Source organism: Crocodylus siamensis, chromosome 4, assembly GCF_052110815.1.
Source record: "Crocodylus siamensis isolate JL-2025a chromosome 4, ASM5211081v1, whole genome shotgun sequence".
In the NCBI taxonomy this organism is placed as follows: Eukaryota; Metazoa; Chordata; order Crocodylia; family Crocodylidae; genus Crocodylus; species Crocodylus siamensis.
Genome location: NC_143398.1, coordinates 237,196,699 through 237,213,531, shown reverse-complemented (window position 1 = coordinate 237,213,531; position 16,833 = coordinate 237,196,699). Strand labels below are relative to the sequence as shown.

General features: G+C 44.3%; 2 protein-coding genes across 2 annotated transcripts in view; both read left to right on the top strand.

Moving 5' to 3' along the window:
* The window catches only part of KALRN (kalirin RhoGEF kinase), a 764,809-nt gene extending 762,851 nt beyond the window's left edge, over nt 1-1,958 (top strand). The window contains exon 59 of the mRNA XM_090045976.1: nt 432-1,958. Coding sequence (XP_089902102.1) covers nt 432-977 — 546 coding nt within the window. The 3' untranslated portion in view covers nt 978-1,958. The remainder of the gene's footprint in view (nt 1-431) is intronic.
* A 5,991-nt stretch (nt 1,959-7,949) lies between these two features.
* UMPS (uridine monophosphate synthetase) lies at nt 7,950-16,586 on the top strand. Its single transcript, XM_090045975.1, has 6 exons — nt 7,950-8,158; nt 9,801-9,954; nt 11,738-12,406; nt 13,355-13,530; nt 14,079-14,193; nt 15,270-16,586. Exons 1-6 carry the CDS (start codon nt 7,979-7,981, stop codon nt 15,449-15,451), a joined length of 1,476 nt encoding a protein of 491 aa, XP_089902101.1. The 5' UTR covers nt 7,950-7,978; the 3' UTR covers nt 15,452-16,586.
* Nucleotides 16,587-16,833: the final 247 nt, after the last annotated feature.

Here is a 16,833-nt window from a genome sequence, read left to right as displayed (position 1 = left end):
CAGCTGTATAAATCCACAGCAGTTCTACTGATTGCGGTGAAGTCTTTTCAAATTTCCATTGCTGTGAGTTCAAAATGTCACTTCTTAAGGTAAACACCCTTGAGAAACTAGCTTGCCACATGAGCAAAAGCTATTTAAATAAATTAATGATACAGTCTTAATTTAAAATTAAGATCTGTGTTCTCAGTCTAGGAAGATGAATTTGGGAATTAAACCAGTTTGATCTGAATTTACAGCCATGTAAAGGAGAGCTAGAATTCAGTCCCAGGCAATAGGTGTCCTGATTAGTATTTTCTGTATGATGATACGTAAGTCTTGATGGGCTGTGAAAAGCAAAGCTAACTATTGGAGCAGGTGTATCCTTAAATGAAGGAAATAAATTCCATGTGCAAAAAATACCTTATATACTTTTTTTCTTATTATTTCAACAGCCAGAAAATCTACTCATTGACTTAAGGATCCCTGTGCCTCGGGTCAAGCTGATAGACTTAGAAGATGCAGTTCAAATCACAGGACATTACCACATTCACCAACTGCTTGGAAACCCTGAGTTTGCAGCTCCTGAAGTTATCCAAGGTGTCCCTGTCTCACTGAGCACAGATATCTGGAGCATTGGGGTCCTCACCTATGTCATGTTAAGTGGTGTCTCTCCATTCCTGGATGAAAGCAAAGAAGAGACGTGCATCAATGTGTGCAGAGTGGATTTCAGTTTCCCATCAGAGTATTTCTCGGACGTAAGCCTGGCTGCCAGAGACTTCATCAATGTTATTCTTCAGGAAGACTTCAGGAGAAGACCAACAGCAGCCACCTGTTTACAGCATCCTTGGCTGCAGCCGCATACTGGCAGCTATTCCAAAATCCCACTGGATACCTCCCGCTTGGCTTCCTTCATAGAGCGCCGCAAGCACCAATATGACGTGCATCCAGTTCCCAATGTTAAGAGCTTCATAATGAACAGGATGAATCCTGGAACGTAATGCAATATATTCCTGAGCTATTACATGACTAGTCCTAAGACCCAGAATACAGTATGAGCAGACATGCTGCAGAATCTGTCTGTATATAATTCTGTATTAAGTATTTATTTCATGTGGTTCCCCAGACTGAGGGTTATAAATTGTACCAGTAGTTGCAGTATCTGTCCAATTACTCAGAACCAAAGTGAATATAGACGGTTTCAGGTGGGCACATCCAGCCTCTTGACAAGGCTATTCTTGGGAAGCAAGAAATCTGCCTGTTATAGTAAAGTCCACACAACAAAGAGGGGTGTTTAAGATGAACACCAGCTGGAAAAGGGAACCAAAATACTGTTGCCTTATTTTTGTTAAAGGCAGCCTTATAAGAGACCCCCATTGGTCTTGCTGAACTGATTTCAAAATAAATGATGGAGTTGGAGCAGAGTAGTGGGTAACACTGGGCTGAATCCAGGCAGTCAATATTTACAACAAATCCAAATTGAATTTGGAGTTTGCAGAAATCACTGATAACTAAGTCCTTAATAAAGGCTGAATTTTGCGAGCCCTCTCTACCCAGGACTCCCACTGACTTCACTGAAGAGGGCACACAAGGTCACGCTCTATTTAGAGCTTTTCTGATGGTGTGATTTCAATACTTTCTTTACACAGTCTTGCTCAAGCAGGCAGAAATCCCACACGGGATTATAGAATCTTTTGCTATATCGAGTCAACATGCAGTAACTTTCAAAATGACGATTAAGGCAGTGAATTCACTGGAGAATAAAGCTGTTTTGACTAAGCACAATGAGACGACGATGGTTTTTTAAAAAATGTTTTCTAAGCCTTGTACAGAAATCTTTTACAGAAACTGTGCGTTGAGAAAAGGGTGTCAAATTTTTGCAGTATCTGTAAACTAGATGATGATGTTAACGATAATTTTTTGTATCACAGGTTGTTCAATATACTTATATTGTGTGTACATATATAAATATATAAAAAGGACCCTGTTTCATTTCTAGCTTCAAAAACTGCTTGGTCCAAAGCCAGTCAAAGTGCAGTAAGAGTAGGGAGTTTATCCTTGTGCTTACAGCTTCAAAATGGTTTTCTATGTATAAAATTGGTTGCTGATGTTTCCAGATCCATAAATATTTCTTCAGCTGCTTTAAGGCTCCATCACCAAAGCATTTGTGAGGCTATCTTTTATGTCCAAAGCCTAGTTAGAAATAACAGAATCACCATTCCAAGCCAAGTTGCAACATTTTCATATTGATGTTATGGTAGCAGGGCTGACTTTAAATACAGGCAACATGGGAAATCTCACAGTTCACAGGCTGGCCAAATTTTCCCTTTTAAGCAGTACGACTGGAGGAGTAGGCAATACTCCCTCATCCTGTTCCAGCATCTTGGGACAGTTAATAGGTCCCAACCCAGCGCATGGTGGGGGATCTGACTGATCAGATAATCAGGAAAGGGGTATATCTTTCCAGGCACATGGGTAGCTCTATCAGTGGTAAGCTCTGCCAGTGTGCCTGGGGTAGGTAATATTCAAGCTCTTACCACAGCAGTTGATAGTAAACTCTTGATTTGCAGGGTTGGATTTCCCAAGGCAAAAGGTTTGATCTGCTAATCTGTGCACATCATAGCCTGTCTTGAGGAACTGCCTAGGAGCAATAGTGAAATCCAGTAGTGGTAAGTGGTCTCTCTGCTGGTAATGTCCACAGGAGTCGGTAGGTAGGCAGAAAAGTCTCTCCAGCCCCAAAGTGACAAAATCCCTCTGTGCCAGCACTGCTAATGCCTTGGGGCTCTACCAGCCCTTGATCCTCTTCAAAAACTCAGCTCCTTCTTGGATTTTAGAGCAGTGCATTTGTCCTACTACGTGAAACTGCACCGTCGCAATGAAGTTAGGGCCCTCTGTGGCTGTTTGGTGGGATATTGGGCTGTCGGGTGGGTTTTGCTAGTGGACAAAGAAACAGAAAGAAACAGACCAAGACTTTCACCACTATACAAGTGTAGACGTAAACATGGAGCCCTGGGAAAGGGGACCCACCATTAGAGGGGGAGACTAAGTAACTGGCTAGTGTCAGGGGCATCCTAATACTGCATCCGTGATGGGAGAAGGTCAGGTACTCAGTAACAGGCAGCAAGAGTCTGCTCGAAGGGCTAGGAAGGGAGAGGCTTGGCCAGGGGCTGAAAAGAATGCCTGAACTGAAACCTATTTCATTTCCTCCCTTTAATGTGGCAGCTAATTTTCCAAGCAATGCAGTGCAGTGGCTCCTTCCCACAAGATAGAGAATGGAATAGCAGTCTGAGCAAGGCTGCAAATGTTCCTCCAGATGACAGCCACCAACGAGCTTGTTTCATTAGCTCAGCTCTCAGGTACTTTCTCACTATGGGACTGTTTATTTTCCCCTTCTTCCTATTTGTAGAAGTTGGCCTGTGGGGATATCTTGTCTATCTGCTGTGACGGCGCTGCCCTTAAAAAAGTTTATGGGAGAGTGCTTAACAGAACCCACAGCTTTTCTAAGACCTATGTAGCTGTTAAACCACAAACTTTTTGCATGATTTAAAAAAATCATGGATCTTGTGAAATCGTGAGTTGTTTATGATTTTATTTCCTTACAACTATATTCCGGTCTCCAACTGCCACACCAAGTGCATACCACTTTGGGACATGTAGGAAAAATATTGGGTTGATTAAAGAGATTTTTTAAGTGTCTTACTGGCATAAAATTAAGGCAGCTGAAAGAGGATGCTGAGTTCAGTCCTGTGGCTTTAAAACTGCTTTAAGACAGTGAGGTGACTTTTAGAGGAGAAATTGGGAGATATGGAACATAGAACCCATAGATCTTTTGCATTTCTTTTTCTTTATTGGTTTAGTAACTTTGCTTTGGAAAGAACCATTTCCTGAGCATGTCTTTTTTTCTGTACACTCCGAAAATTCTGGCTTCTTTAATAATAGTGTATCTAGAATTGTTTCATGCCAGGTCTTGCGCTGGTCACCTAGGTAAAATTCCCATTGATTGGGAATTGTTTTGTCTGAATAAGTGCCGATTTGGCTCCTAGGTGTCATAGTCCATTAAACACTAGGGGAGTGGATCTGATCTTGCTCCCACTCAGCTAATTAGGTCTGGACTTGCACTTCTTTGAGGGTATAACTCTGCCCCCATGATGTCCATGAAGCCCGACCACTTGGGCAAAAGAAGCTGCAAAGTGCACTATTGGATGCAGAACTACAACAGCCTTGTCTCTCTGCATTTCCATCGTGTTAAGTCCTTCCCACAATAAACAAGAAAAAGCTCATGATGTTCAGTTAGGCTACTAACTAAGAAAGTCAAAGCCCTAAGACAGTTGCTAAGTAGGGATGAAGCTATGCCAGGAATCTTTAACATTCAAGGCACACTTATAGCCAAATGATGGTGTGACTGTAGCATGGAAAGACATTGTTCAGGAGTTATAACTGAGCTAGCAGATAACAATAGTACCAAAAATCTGATACAAGCTTGAGCATGGGTTAACAACTGGAGTACACAACCCAAATCTCTGATGGGCATGTGCTACCATGCTAAAGTTTGGGCCGCTTGGTTGTTTAGACACCCCTGCTGGAAGACATCCTGGAAGGTGGCAATGCAGTTACTAAAGTATCCACCTATAAAAGAAATCTGTTTTATAGTCCTGTGCTGATGGACTGAACTATGATGGACAACTTTTAAGGAAATGCACATGGCAAAAATAAACTGAGTGGAGAAAACTGAGTTTCTCATTGCCCATAAATCTTCTAGCTCTGCTGAGGGTGTGGACATATTAAACATTTATACCAGTGTAATTAGCATTATATCAGGTTAAAAATGGAGCAAGCAACCAGACAACAAAAAAATCCCTAAACCAAAGGAACTTCACCCAATCTGATGGAGAATTACCACCCCCCCCAAAAAAAAATCAGAGGTAAAACTCTACGAGTGGAAATAAAACTGGTTTAGATGTATATCTGCTTCCACTCTATGGTAGCTGTGTGCTAGAGACAAACAAGCAATAATCTGCCACCCTGCCAAGGTGTTGTGATAGCACCTATCATACTGGAACAGCTTCACATCTGTCTGTTCCCAGTGCCAACATCATTTACATTAGTATACAAGCCTGATGTCAATGACACTGGGGTAAAGGATAATCTCTCTGCACCCTCAGAGTGGCCAGGCCAAATGTGTGTACGTTACACATACTCTTTTATACTTGTCCGTGCAGCATTGAAAGTTTTTATCCGCTCTCTAAACCAAGGATTGCCACAGAAATAAATCCTGATGTCTCAGCCAAGCTACATAGTTACAGACCCAAAGTGCTGCCTTAAGACAGAGCTCACAGGCTAGCTGCCTCTCGGTTCCTGAAAAGGGCCAATAAGCAGAAAAGAAGGCGGCTCAAGGATTTTAAACCCTGAACTTAAAACAATCCAAGTTTTGCATGCCCTATCTTCTTATCTTCCAGCATCTTTCTCACCCTTCTTCCTTCCTCCTCTAAATAACTGATATTTTCTGCAGCAATACTAACTTGAGGTGCTGGCTGCTAGAAATCTTCGGTGCCTGTGCACGAAAGCTTGCAAATAAAGATTTTTTTTTTGCAAACATCTATTTGTTCTAATAAAAGATATCCCCTCTGCCACAAGTTCTGATTCCTTTTGCCGCTAAACCAATACAGCTACAACCTAGATACTTGGCTGCTAGAAAAAAAAAATATTTCCCTTTAAAACTAAGTTAAGATCTGGGCAAGTTCTGCCCTGGATGTCACCTGTATGACTTCTGGGGCTTTGGTGGATTTCATTAGTATAGCTGACGGCATGAGTTACCTTTGCTATGCAAACCATCAGCAGAGGATAAAGATGGAGCTGTACAGTGTTATTTGAAAGGAGGGTCTTTAGTTATATATAACAGTACCTTAATGCTTTCTCATTTAGAGGATGATAATCAAATGATCTCAGATAACACAATTTTCAGAGACCGCTTTGGTTAGTAACGTCTCGACCAGAACGATCTGACTAACCATTATACACACGCACGCAGACTAGCCTTTTGGTTTTATTCCCTGTCCGTTCCCCCTTGAGGCAGAGTCCTCTCAAAGATGCAGATTTATTGTCCCGTTCGCACTTTTGCGTTCCATCAGAAAATGGTGCTTTCCTGAGGGAACAAACTAAAATCCCATTTCACAAGGCCAATTGCACACTGCCATCAAGTGATGAATTCCTATTCTGGACTCTGTGTAGCGGTGAGTGTTACCATAATGTCAGGATTCTGAATATTTGCTGTAATCGTAGTCTTTGAATATGAAGCTAGTGAAAATGAACATCTTCTCTACTCACTTAAGCCATATTTCACCTCCATGTCCAACTTTTGATGCTGGTGCTTTTACTTCTCTTTCTAACCAAACTGTTCAAAATAACTCTGCCACTGAGGTCAGTAAAACCACACATGCTTTCTGCGAATACCAAAAGGAAGGCAAATGCAGGGGACAATCACAAATGCAATCTCAGTGAGACCTAACCCCAGATGAACAGCAGTGGCCAAAGAGTAAACAGTTGGCACACACTGATGCTATTCAATCTCAGCAACAGTCACTTGAAGGAGGAAAAAAGAAACAGTATTGCTAATAGCTCAGCATTTTCAAGGTGCAAACTAATTCCACAGCCTTAATTGTTTCAGTGTATTGCTGGTCTGCCTTAAGTGTATCTTCTGTTTTACGGCCAATTTCATTTTGTACGCACACACGGTTGTTTTGTAAAGGTAAGTTTGTAAATATTTTATTTGTCAAGTCCGATCCCTCCCCGTGTAACGTTGTAAAGTGATAACTTGCTGTCACATCTTATTACTCCTCTCCTGCGTATACGTGCGATCGTCGAGAGATGACGCTTCGAGCCATACATCTTGTCTGTCACTGCATTCCTATAGAGTACACTCATGATATGGTTTCTGGATTTCTTTTTATTAAAAACAATTGTTCAGACAAAGGATGCATCTGTTTTATTTCACAAGCGTCGGCAGAAGCCGGGAGGAGTTTGAAACCGCATCACTCGCTGTATCCTCTGCACCCCGGAGGTGCCGGGGGTATTAAAGGAAGAAGCATGTTGCACCAGGGCTTCGGTACGTGCCTCGTGACAGCCTCTGCCTCAGTTGTCATTATGTCGGTGTGGTCATGGCGTGGCCCCCACATGGACCCTTCTTCCCTGTTAGGATAGTGAGCCCGGGTGGACTATTATCCATCGTGGGCGGGTGTCCAAGAGGAGGTTGCAGATCTGCCCGTGCTCTGCTAGGGGGATCTCACCGGCTTGCCTCCTTCCCTGCTTCCTGCTGCAAACCTCAGGGTGCGTTTAAGTCTCCCTCAGAGGCACTGGGTGGTGGCTGCTGCCAAAGCCGGGACTTTGGCTGGGCTGCACCCATGCTCCTGCTGCAACCAATCCCGGAGGTTCCTGGCGGGAGGGTCTTGCGGGGTCAAAGCAATGGCCAGATTTGGGGTCCGGACAGAATGGGACCCCCCAGTCACACTGGTATGGGTTGGGGGGTGTCTGCCTCCCTCCCGCTGGGATCTCCAGTACATATCAACATCTTGGGGCAGGCTGGGGCATCACAAGGTGCTGTGTGGAGGGGACTGGGGTGTCCCCACAGAGACCCATGGGCTTGCTTGTGGGGCCGCTGCCATCCGAGCTCCTGGAGTCGCGGGAATCCCGCCTGGGTGCGAGTGGAGCAGTGGCGCCCTCTGCTGCCGGTGAAGGCAGTTCCCCGACACCAACCGGTGGCACGTGACGTAGTGGCGCATGCGCACTCTCAGAACCTGGCCCGCCGTTCCTCTCAACGGCTTCCCCGTCGCTCCACGCATGCGCACACTCAGAACCCCGCCTGCCATCCCCCAACCACCTCCCTCTCGCTCTGCGCATGCGCACATTCGGGACCGCCCTCCGAGTTGCCTTGCAGGGCGCATGCGCAAAGAGAAGGCCCCGGGGGGGGGGGAGGGTACTTCCGCGTCCCCTCCTTTTCCTGGTTACTATGATGGCGTCATCACCGCGGGCCGGAAGCGGGGCAAGTGGCAGCATGGAGGAGCTGGTGTCGGGGCTGTACCAGGCGCAGGCCGTCCGCTTCGGCGACTTCGTGCTCAAGAGTGGGCTCCACTCCCCGGTCTACATCGACCTGCGTGTCATCGTCTCGCACCCGCCGCTGCTCAACCAGGCACGGCCGCGGGGGGGGTGGACCAGGCCGGGCCGCGCGGCTTCAACCCGGGGAGGTCACGGGTGGCACCTCCAGGGAGCAGAAAGCAGAGCAGCAGGCAGGGTGGGGTAGCTTGTGGCATGCCTGGCAAACAGGTGCCCCTCCCCCCCTTGCTTTAGTTTATTGGGGAGTTTCTTCGGGCAGCTTCTGCGGGAGCCCCGTGTGAAACCTGCCTTTTGTTAATTTTCACCTGACCACCTACTGCTTCCATTCTGTGGCCTCTTGTTCTCGTCTTGTGAGGCGAGAGTCGATACATTTCTGTTGACTTTCATTGAATCATAGAAAATGAGGGATGAAGGGACCTCAGGAGGTCACATCTTGTGCAGCCCCCTGCTCAAAGCAGCCCCAGCCCCAACTAGATCATCCCAGCTAAAGCTTTGTCCAGCTGGGTCTTGAAAACCTCCGGGGGTGGAGAGTCCTCACCCTCCCTGGGTAACCTGTTCCAGTGCGTTACTACCCTCCTAGTGAGACGTTTCTTCCTAATATCTAGCCTAAACTGCCCCTGCTGCAGCTTGAGCCCGCTGCTCCTTGTTCTGTCATCTGCCACCGCTGAGAACAGTCCAGCTCCATCCTCTTTTGAACCCATCGTCAGGGACTTGAAGGCTGCTATTAAATCCCCTCTCCGTCTTCTCTTCTTCAGACTAAATGAGCCCCGGTATCTCAGCCTCTCACATGTTGTATCCCCCAGCCCCCAAACCATTTATGTTACCCTCCACTAGACTCTCCAATTTGTCCACATCCTTTCTGTAGCATGGGGGGGGAGGTCTGAACACTACTCCAGACATGGCCCTGCAGCCACACATTGAGACCCCGCACACCTCCCTGCTGCTATCCCCCTCCCCCACCGCACTTGCCTGCAGGAGCTGCTTGTGAGCATGCACATGCACATGGCACCGCTGCCTGACTGCCCTCCTCCTGTTCCCTCCCAGCCCATTGCAGGCTGGAACTCTGCCCGCCTGCAGAGAGATCTTTGCAAAACAGCAAAATCTTCAGGTTTCCTCTGGCAAAATTAGAAATCCACAGTTTCCTCCGGCAAAGAGGAAATCTAGTTTTCTCCATTTTTCCTGTTGAAACAGAAAACCCAAATCCCTGGCTATCGCTCCCACACTGCCTTACTGTCACTAGGAATTGAAGCCAGATACCAAGTTGAGATAACAAGTGCTACTGTATTACAGAAAATGATTGCCTGGAGGGCTAAGATTGGGGGAAGCAGGCCAGCCTCTAAACAGTATAACTGATTGTGCAAGTAGGGATCTGTGATATGTTTGCTTTGCTACTTTTGGCTGCTCTGCAAGTTCTGTCTGTAGGCCAGTGACTCTCAGCCAATGGATGCAACACCCTAGGGTGGCTTGAGCTTCTTTCAGGGCTGTTGTGTGGTGTCACAGGATGTCAACATTGTTAGGTATGCAAACATGATGTACAAGATAAACCCAGAGATTATAGTGTCCAAAATGTTTTACCCTGTTGCGGTTTTCTATAGTTTTTTGTAACAGAAGAATTACTTTGTCAGAACCTGGCAATGAAAATTTGAAATTGTCCCCTGGGAATTGTATGTAGTTTAGGATAAGATTGCTACTGCTTAAAAACATGGTGTATTTTTCAGGTTGCAGATCTTCTGTTCCAAACTGCCAAAGATACTGGGATCAAGTATGACTCGGTATGTGGAGTCCCATATACGGCGTTGCCTTTGGCTACGATTATCTGCTCCACCAAGCAGATCCCAATGCTTATACGGAGGAAAGAAGCTAAGGACTATGGTAAAATTATTTAACTTAATTCGGGTTCTGAAACACTTTTTTTATTTGTAATATTTGTTTTTTAAAGTATTTTAAATGACTGATATGCCATTTACAGCTGTCAAGCTGTGTTGTAGTAAAGAAACATTTTTTCACTAGTAAATTCTACTCCAAGTTCCCCTTGGCGCTGACCCCAGTCTTTGCTAGAATCCCACTGACTTTTAAGGCAGGAGCAGGCAATTATTGTGGGCGGAGGGTCACTGAGTTTTGGCAAGTCATCGAGGGCTGCATGACAGGCAGCCAGGGGCAGATACATATTCATTTTCTACATTTTTTCAGGGCCCTGCAGGTCAGGTACAATGGTCTGGCGGAGCTGCATTTTGCCCACCCCTGCTTTAAGGGTACCTCTTACAGGATCATGTAACAATAAAAGGAAATGTACACCCAAGCTTTGGAAAACATACCAAAGCCAAAATTGCTGTATCTTAGGTAGCATCAGGGGCTAAGCAACCCCTGTATGCATTTCCTCACTGCCTTTGAATGCTGCACAGGAATGCTAGGGAGTCCAGGATTCCTTTATGTACCTTCTCCAAATCATGAAGGAGCCTCACCTTCCCTTTTCCATGCAGAAAGAGTCCTTCTTTCTCAGGTGGCTTGTGTTTGAAGTAGGCCTCTTTGTTTCTCTTTTACCCTCCTGCATACAGCTTCTCTAGAACTTGTAGTGTCCAGTCTCTTCTCCCTCTCTTTGAAATGGCCCATGAACACCCCCCCGTCCCCCCTTTTTATAGCCTCAAGCTTTCTTGTCAATGAACAAATGGACCTCTACTTAGTTACTGTCTCAGTCCCAGAAATCAGACTTGGAAAACTGGTTTCCTTTAAAGGGTGACTGTCATTTTATCCAAGATTTTATCCATCAAAATTAAGTGACCATCCGTGGTTAGCCTTTGCCAGGCATAGAAAACTCTCTCGCTTTTTGTGCAAAGAGAAAAACAGAAGAGGAAATGGATAAGCCCCTCAGTTAAAATGCAGTTAGCCTGGTAGAGTTCCCAATACCAAATGGAAACATAAGCCATGGTTAGATGGAGTCCCCAGATCGTCCTAGTACAGTATTGTTAGCCACTATATTCATTGTGTTCTGCCCCGCTGCTGCTCTTGACTTTTTGGGGAGATTAAGTTTCTTTTGTTGCTCGTGTCCCGTTGATGAAGGTAGAAGTTCCGTAGCTTCCATAACCATCTTAACAGGGAAGTTATCCTCTTAGGTAGAGGATAGTGATAAATATATTAAAGGTTCAGTAATGCAGGTGACTTACTCAACTTTCAAACTCTCAAGAGTAGCTACAAAAGAGATGAATTCTGTGGTTCCAGTATTAGTGTTTTTATAATGGTGAAAAATTGCCTGTTTCTATAGTTGCTTATCCAAGGAGTAGTCGAATATGGACCTTGGCAATGCTGTGAGAAAACACAGATCTCAAGTTTTGCAAATATTAATTCATCTCACCTCTTCCTCAAACAAAGGACTCCATGAGCTTAGTCATTCCCTGGAGTTTAAGTGACTTGCCTAGAGATAATTCTGTGATAGAGCCATGGCTAAAACTTTGATAATCCAAACTCAGGAGTACCAAGTTTACCTCCTAACAAGGAAAGCAAACCTACCTGTTTCTTTCATACCTAGCTCCATTATTTAGCAAAACTATTTCCCAGAAAGCACCATATCTTTACAACGATAATATTAAAGCAGCAGTTTCATATTCTTTATTTTTTTTCATATATTAATGACTTAATGGGCTTTCACTCTGTTTTAAAGGAACAAAGCGTCTGGTGGAAGGTACCATTGTGCCAGAACAAACCTGTTTGATCATTGAGGACATTGTCACAAGCGGATCTAGCATCTTGGAGACTGTAGATGTTCTTCAGAAAGAAGGGTTAAAAGTCACTGATGCCATAGTGCTGTTGGACAGGGAACAGGGGGGAAAAGCCATGTTAGCAGACAAAGGAATTCACCTACACTCTGTCTGTACCTTGTCCACTGTGCTGGAGATTCTCCAGAAGCAAAAGAAAGTTGATTCTGAAATGGTTAAGGAGGTGCAGAAATTCATTGAGGGTGCAGTCTTCAAACCAGCACAGCAAAATGGGATTGCTCCTGGGAAAAGACTGTGCAAAGAAATGAGCTTCAGCACTCGTGCTCAACTTCCTGGGAGTCATCCTATTGCCACAAGACTCCTCAATCTTATGGAGAAAAAACAAACCAACCTGTGCCTTTCTGCTGATGTCACAGACTCCAAGGAGCTTCTAGAATTGGCTGCTACCCTAGGTCCCAGCATTTGCATCCTAAAGACCCATGTAGATATCCTGAAAGATTTCACTCCAGAGGTAGCAAAGGAATTGAGAGCTCTTGCAGACAAATACCAGTTCTTGATTTTTGAAGACCGAAAGTTTGCAGACATTGGAAACACTGTGAAACATCAGTATGAAGGTGAGAATTCTCAGCTTTGGTTCTCTGGGACTTAGTATGTGTTCCTATTAAATATGGCAGAGGCATGAATTTCTTAAGGTGGTCTCTTTTATTGTACCAACTGCGTAATAGGGATAGATTTTGACAAGCTTTCAAACGGAAGGCATTCGTCATTTGAAAGCTTGTCGAAATCTATCCCAACTACTCAGTTGGTCCAATAAAAGATACCACCCTAAGAACTCCTTGCCTGACTTAATATCTGGACCATCGCAACAACATCACTGTTATGCTACTGTTAAATATGGTGCAGTTTCTTATGGCGACAAAGGCTATGTAGCACATGGTGTACTGTTTGTAACAGCTTATTCTAGATGGGAGAGTTGCAATTGTTAGCCAAATCTCTTTTGTCACTTGGTTGTAGTTTCTCTTGAAAGAGACCCCTGATAGCAGTAAGCTGTAGGCCAGGGCTGGCCATCGTAGCAGCCAGGGGCTGCACCACCAAGGGCCATGTCACCTCCCTGGCTGCAAACACCAGGCAGTTAGTCTCTGCTCCCCCTCATCCTCCTAACCACTGCGCCATGTGGGCAGGAGCAAGAAGTGGAAGCCAGAGAAGGGAGGGGGAGCCTGGAGATCTAAGCTGCAGCAGCAGCTGCAGTGATGAAGAGAACAACAGCAGAGGAAGCCTGGTGGCTGTAGGTTAACCCCTTGCAGGCTGCATGTGACCTGTGGGGCCCCCACTGGACAGCTTTGCTCTAGATCATGATAGACTTCACAATTTTGTGAAGATAAACATAAAGCCTGCTAAGTTCAGGCATTTAATAGGCTGTCTGATCACAGAGGACACTTTTAACAGCTAGTACCTGCTGCAAGTAATACTGCTTAATAACCGTTTCATTAAAGGTCATGTTTCCTCCTTGATGGATTCCAAGTGGTGCTTTGCTGATACTGACTGCCTCTCTCTGTTCACAGGTGGCATATTCAAGATAGCTTCCTGGGCAGATTTTGTCAATGCTCATGTGGTCCCAGGCGCTGGAGTTGTGAAAGGACTGAAAGAAATTGGGCTTCCTTTGCAACGAGGCTGCCTCTTGATTGCTGAGATGAGCTCCCAAGGATCACTTGCTACTGGTGACTACACCAAAGCTGCAGTAAGTAAGCGATTGTTTCACCTGGAAGACCTGCCAGTGCTCTGATAAAGAAGACTGGGGGCTTTTCTTATCAGAGTTCCTGTTTACACAGAGCTGCTTGGGTGCACCTACCGCTACACCAGGATTTTTTTTCAAAGATTTAAACCAGACTTCCATGTCTTAGGGGGTAGCCTGCACCTGTTCATATCAGCAGGCTGCATTATTGCTAATTTGTTGTGCATTATCGTGTTGACCACTGTAGAAGTTAATTGCTTTCTTCTTTTTAACAACCTCACTCTCAATTAGTGTAATTGTTTTCTATTAGCTCATGCTTTTATGTTTTGCTCTTTTGTCCTACAGCTACTTATTACTTCCAGGTTTTAGTTAGGAGTTGTCAGTTGTCTCCTGATTCTTTTTTGTGCTCAGAAACAAGGACTGAAACATTTCTTCTGCATGCTTCTGCCCTGATGCATGATCCTATTTCACAAGTCCATAAATGGTTTGACCTACAACCACATTGATCAGCCTTCGTTCTAGGTCTCTTATCTGTTGTTTTTGGGTTTTCTTAGGTACAAATGGCGGAGGAAAGCTCAGACTTTGTTTTTGGATTCATTGCTGGCTCTCAAGTTAGTAACAAACCAGAGTTTCTTCATTTGACCCCAGGCGTTCAACTGCAAGCTGGAGGTAACCTGGGGAAATGGAGGGGTGAATTAGCAATGATGTTTCGCATGTTGATCACCTCAGAAGTGATTTATTTAAATATTATGTTTATAGTTCTATAAATGTACTTTCTTCAGATATGTAGTGTCACTGATTCTTCAGTCTTTATTGTTGCTGAAACGTGATTTGATTTCTCTGGAAATTGGTCAGTAGCTTTCTGGTTAGAAAACGATTGATTGCACATGGACAATATTCTCTAATGAACGTGTATACTTGAATGCAAGTATGAGAGCATATGAGAGGTGTGCAGCCCTTGAAGACTCAGTACCTTCTCCTCTGGAAAATGGCCAGTTTCCAGGAAGGGGACCAGCAGGCTCTTTGAGCTTTATGTGCATTCAAGTGTACAGCTCCTTAGCGCCCACAGGATGTGTGGGCTGTATTATCATTAGATGGCACGTTCTATTGTGTAGGTCAGGTGTTGGCAACCTGTTAGCAGCAGTGAGCTGAATAAATGCTGTTCTCTCCAAAGAAAGGTCTCTGCTTACTGCCATTTGCCCTCTCCCCTCCCCCCTTCTCCTGCTGATCTAAGTTGCCAGGGGGGATTAAAAACTCTGTTTTCAGCAGTGGGGAAAGGGGAGGTGGGCAGCCTTCACTTGGAACTGCATTGAAACAGCAGCTTTTGGCAGTCGCAGCAATGAGCCCTGCAAGCTGGATCCTGCCCACAGACTCTGTTTGACACCCCTGCCCTATAACATTAAACACAAATGTAGCTTGGCAGCAGTAATCAAGTCCTGTGCTCGTTCTAAGTTTTAGTGATTCTGTTAGAGACTTCTTCGGCATGCTGCTCCCTGTCTTATAATGTGTAAGGCATGAAAAGGAAGACACCGTGTATTGAATTCAGTGTGAATCAGTATTGGCATATCTTTGTTTAGCCATGTTACAAGAAGTGCCTTCCTTGAGGTAGTATGAACTCAGAGTTTAGGTAGATGCAGTGAATGCATATGGTCTTTTCTCAGGTTCCACCGTCTGGTTTAGAACATCTTGTTGGTGCCATTTATTACAAATAAGAAAGACCAATTTGGTTATGTATAATTTTTCAGGTGATGCCCTTGGACAGCAGTACTTAAGCCCTCAGGAAGTTATTAGCAACAGAGGGTCTGACATCATTATTGTGGGACGTGGTATCTTATCTGCATCGAATCGTCCTGAAGAAGCAGAGAAGTACAGGAAGGCAGGATGGGAGAGCTACTTGAGCAGACTTGGGGTTCACACACAAGACTGATCTGAGCCTGAGTCATTCCAGTGAACAAATTTCATTCAAGAAGTGCATTCAAGAAGACGCTTGTATTATTTGAAGAAGGTTCTCCATGGTTTTTTAGATGGGCAGTTGCTATTAAATCAATGGAATATTTTCTTTTAAGGAAAGAATCTGCTATTGACTAAATATTTAATGATCCATATATACAGTCCGGCTCACACTGAAGGATTTATTTAAAAATGTAAAATCAAAAGTCACTGCTTGGCTTGGATTTCCAGCCAGTCTGAAACTAGACTACTTGCTGCTTAGTTTAGAAAAGAGTAAATGAGAACACTCCAAGATGAACTTCCATAGTTATCGTAGTCCTGTTGTTTTTCTTATGGGAACAGTGCAGGGGCAGTTTCTTCAGTACTGAGCCACTACGTGGACCTTTCAGTGCTCAGACACAGCGTACCATGTTCTAATTCTCACCATGCAAAGTGCAGCAATGTGCAGTTTAATAATAATAGTCAGCGATTCTTCCTAAAGTGAATTTGTTACGTTACTACTGAATTTATTACTGTACTTTAACGTTCCTTGTCTTGTGCCTCAACTGTTGCTTTTTGGGTTTCTTTTTAAAGATGAAGGGTATTAGGAGCCATGAACCTAAGGTTATGACTAGTCAAAATTGTGTGGTATGATGGCTCATCTCAAAATCGCTCTGACAGAATTAAGCTATAGCTACTCACTGGGCACGTCTACATGTTCATTAATGTGCCATAATTAAGGCACATTAAGTTAGTACCTGTAATAACAGGTACTAACTTAGTGCGCTGTAATTGGCACTACTGTGCAGTAGCACTAGCATGCTTTTTCTGTGACGCTAATGTGCTGTAGACTAATTCTGCTTTGCATTAGCACGGTTTTTGCCTGCTGTGCTTAGGCACAGTAGAATTAGTCTACTGGGTGTGTTTTAGCATCTCGTGTAGACGCACCCATTATCACAAAGTGGTATTAAGTAGGAATGGGGGGGTGGGTTCACCAATGAGAAGCACAAGCTTAAGATCCTGGCACTACTTCACTGTTTATGCTTTTTTCCGTAGAAATAAATTAGAATTGAAATACTTCTCTGTGACTGTTTTTCTCCATTTAGGATTTGTAATGAAAAGATATAAACATATCACCACTTGTTTTGTTCTTTTTGAGTTAAAAGTATAAAGTCATCTTGTATTTGTCACAGCATTTCATGTTCAGGTAATATGATATGATATGGAAAACTTAGAGAAAGCAGATACATAAATGACCATGGATTTTGTAGCATCGTAGAAATTAAGGTCTGGAAGGGGCCTCAAAAGATCATTGAATCCAACCCCTGCTCTGGGCAGGGATAGTGCTGAGATCAAGTGATCCCAGCAAGGTGTCTGTCA

Excerpts from the sequence above, each read along its gene's own strand:
- UMPS (XM_090045975.1), top strand. The coding sequence starts at position 7,979 with ATGATGGCGTCATCACCGCGGGCCGGAAGCGGGGCAAGTGGCAGCATG. Across the intron at positions 9,955-11,737 it reads GAAAGAAGCTAAGGACTATG|GAACAAAGCGTCTGGTGGAA; the intron begins GTAAAATTATTT and ends TCTGTTTTAAAG. Across the intron at positions 13,531-14,078 it reads GTGACTACACCAAAGCTGCA|GTACAAATGGCGGAGGAAAG; the intron begins GTAAGTAAGCGA and ends GGGTTTTCTTAG.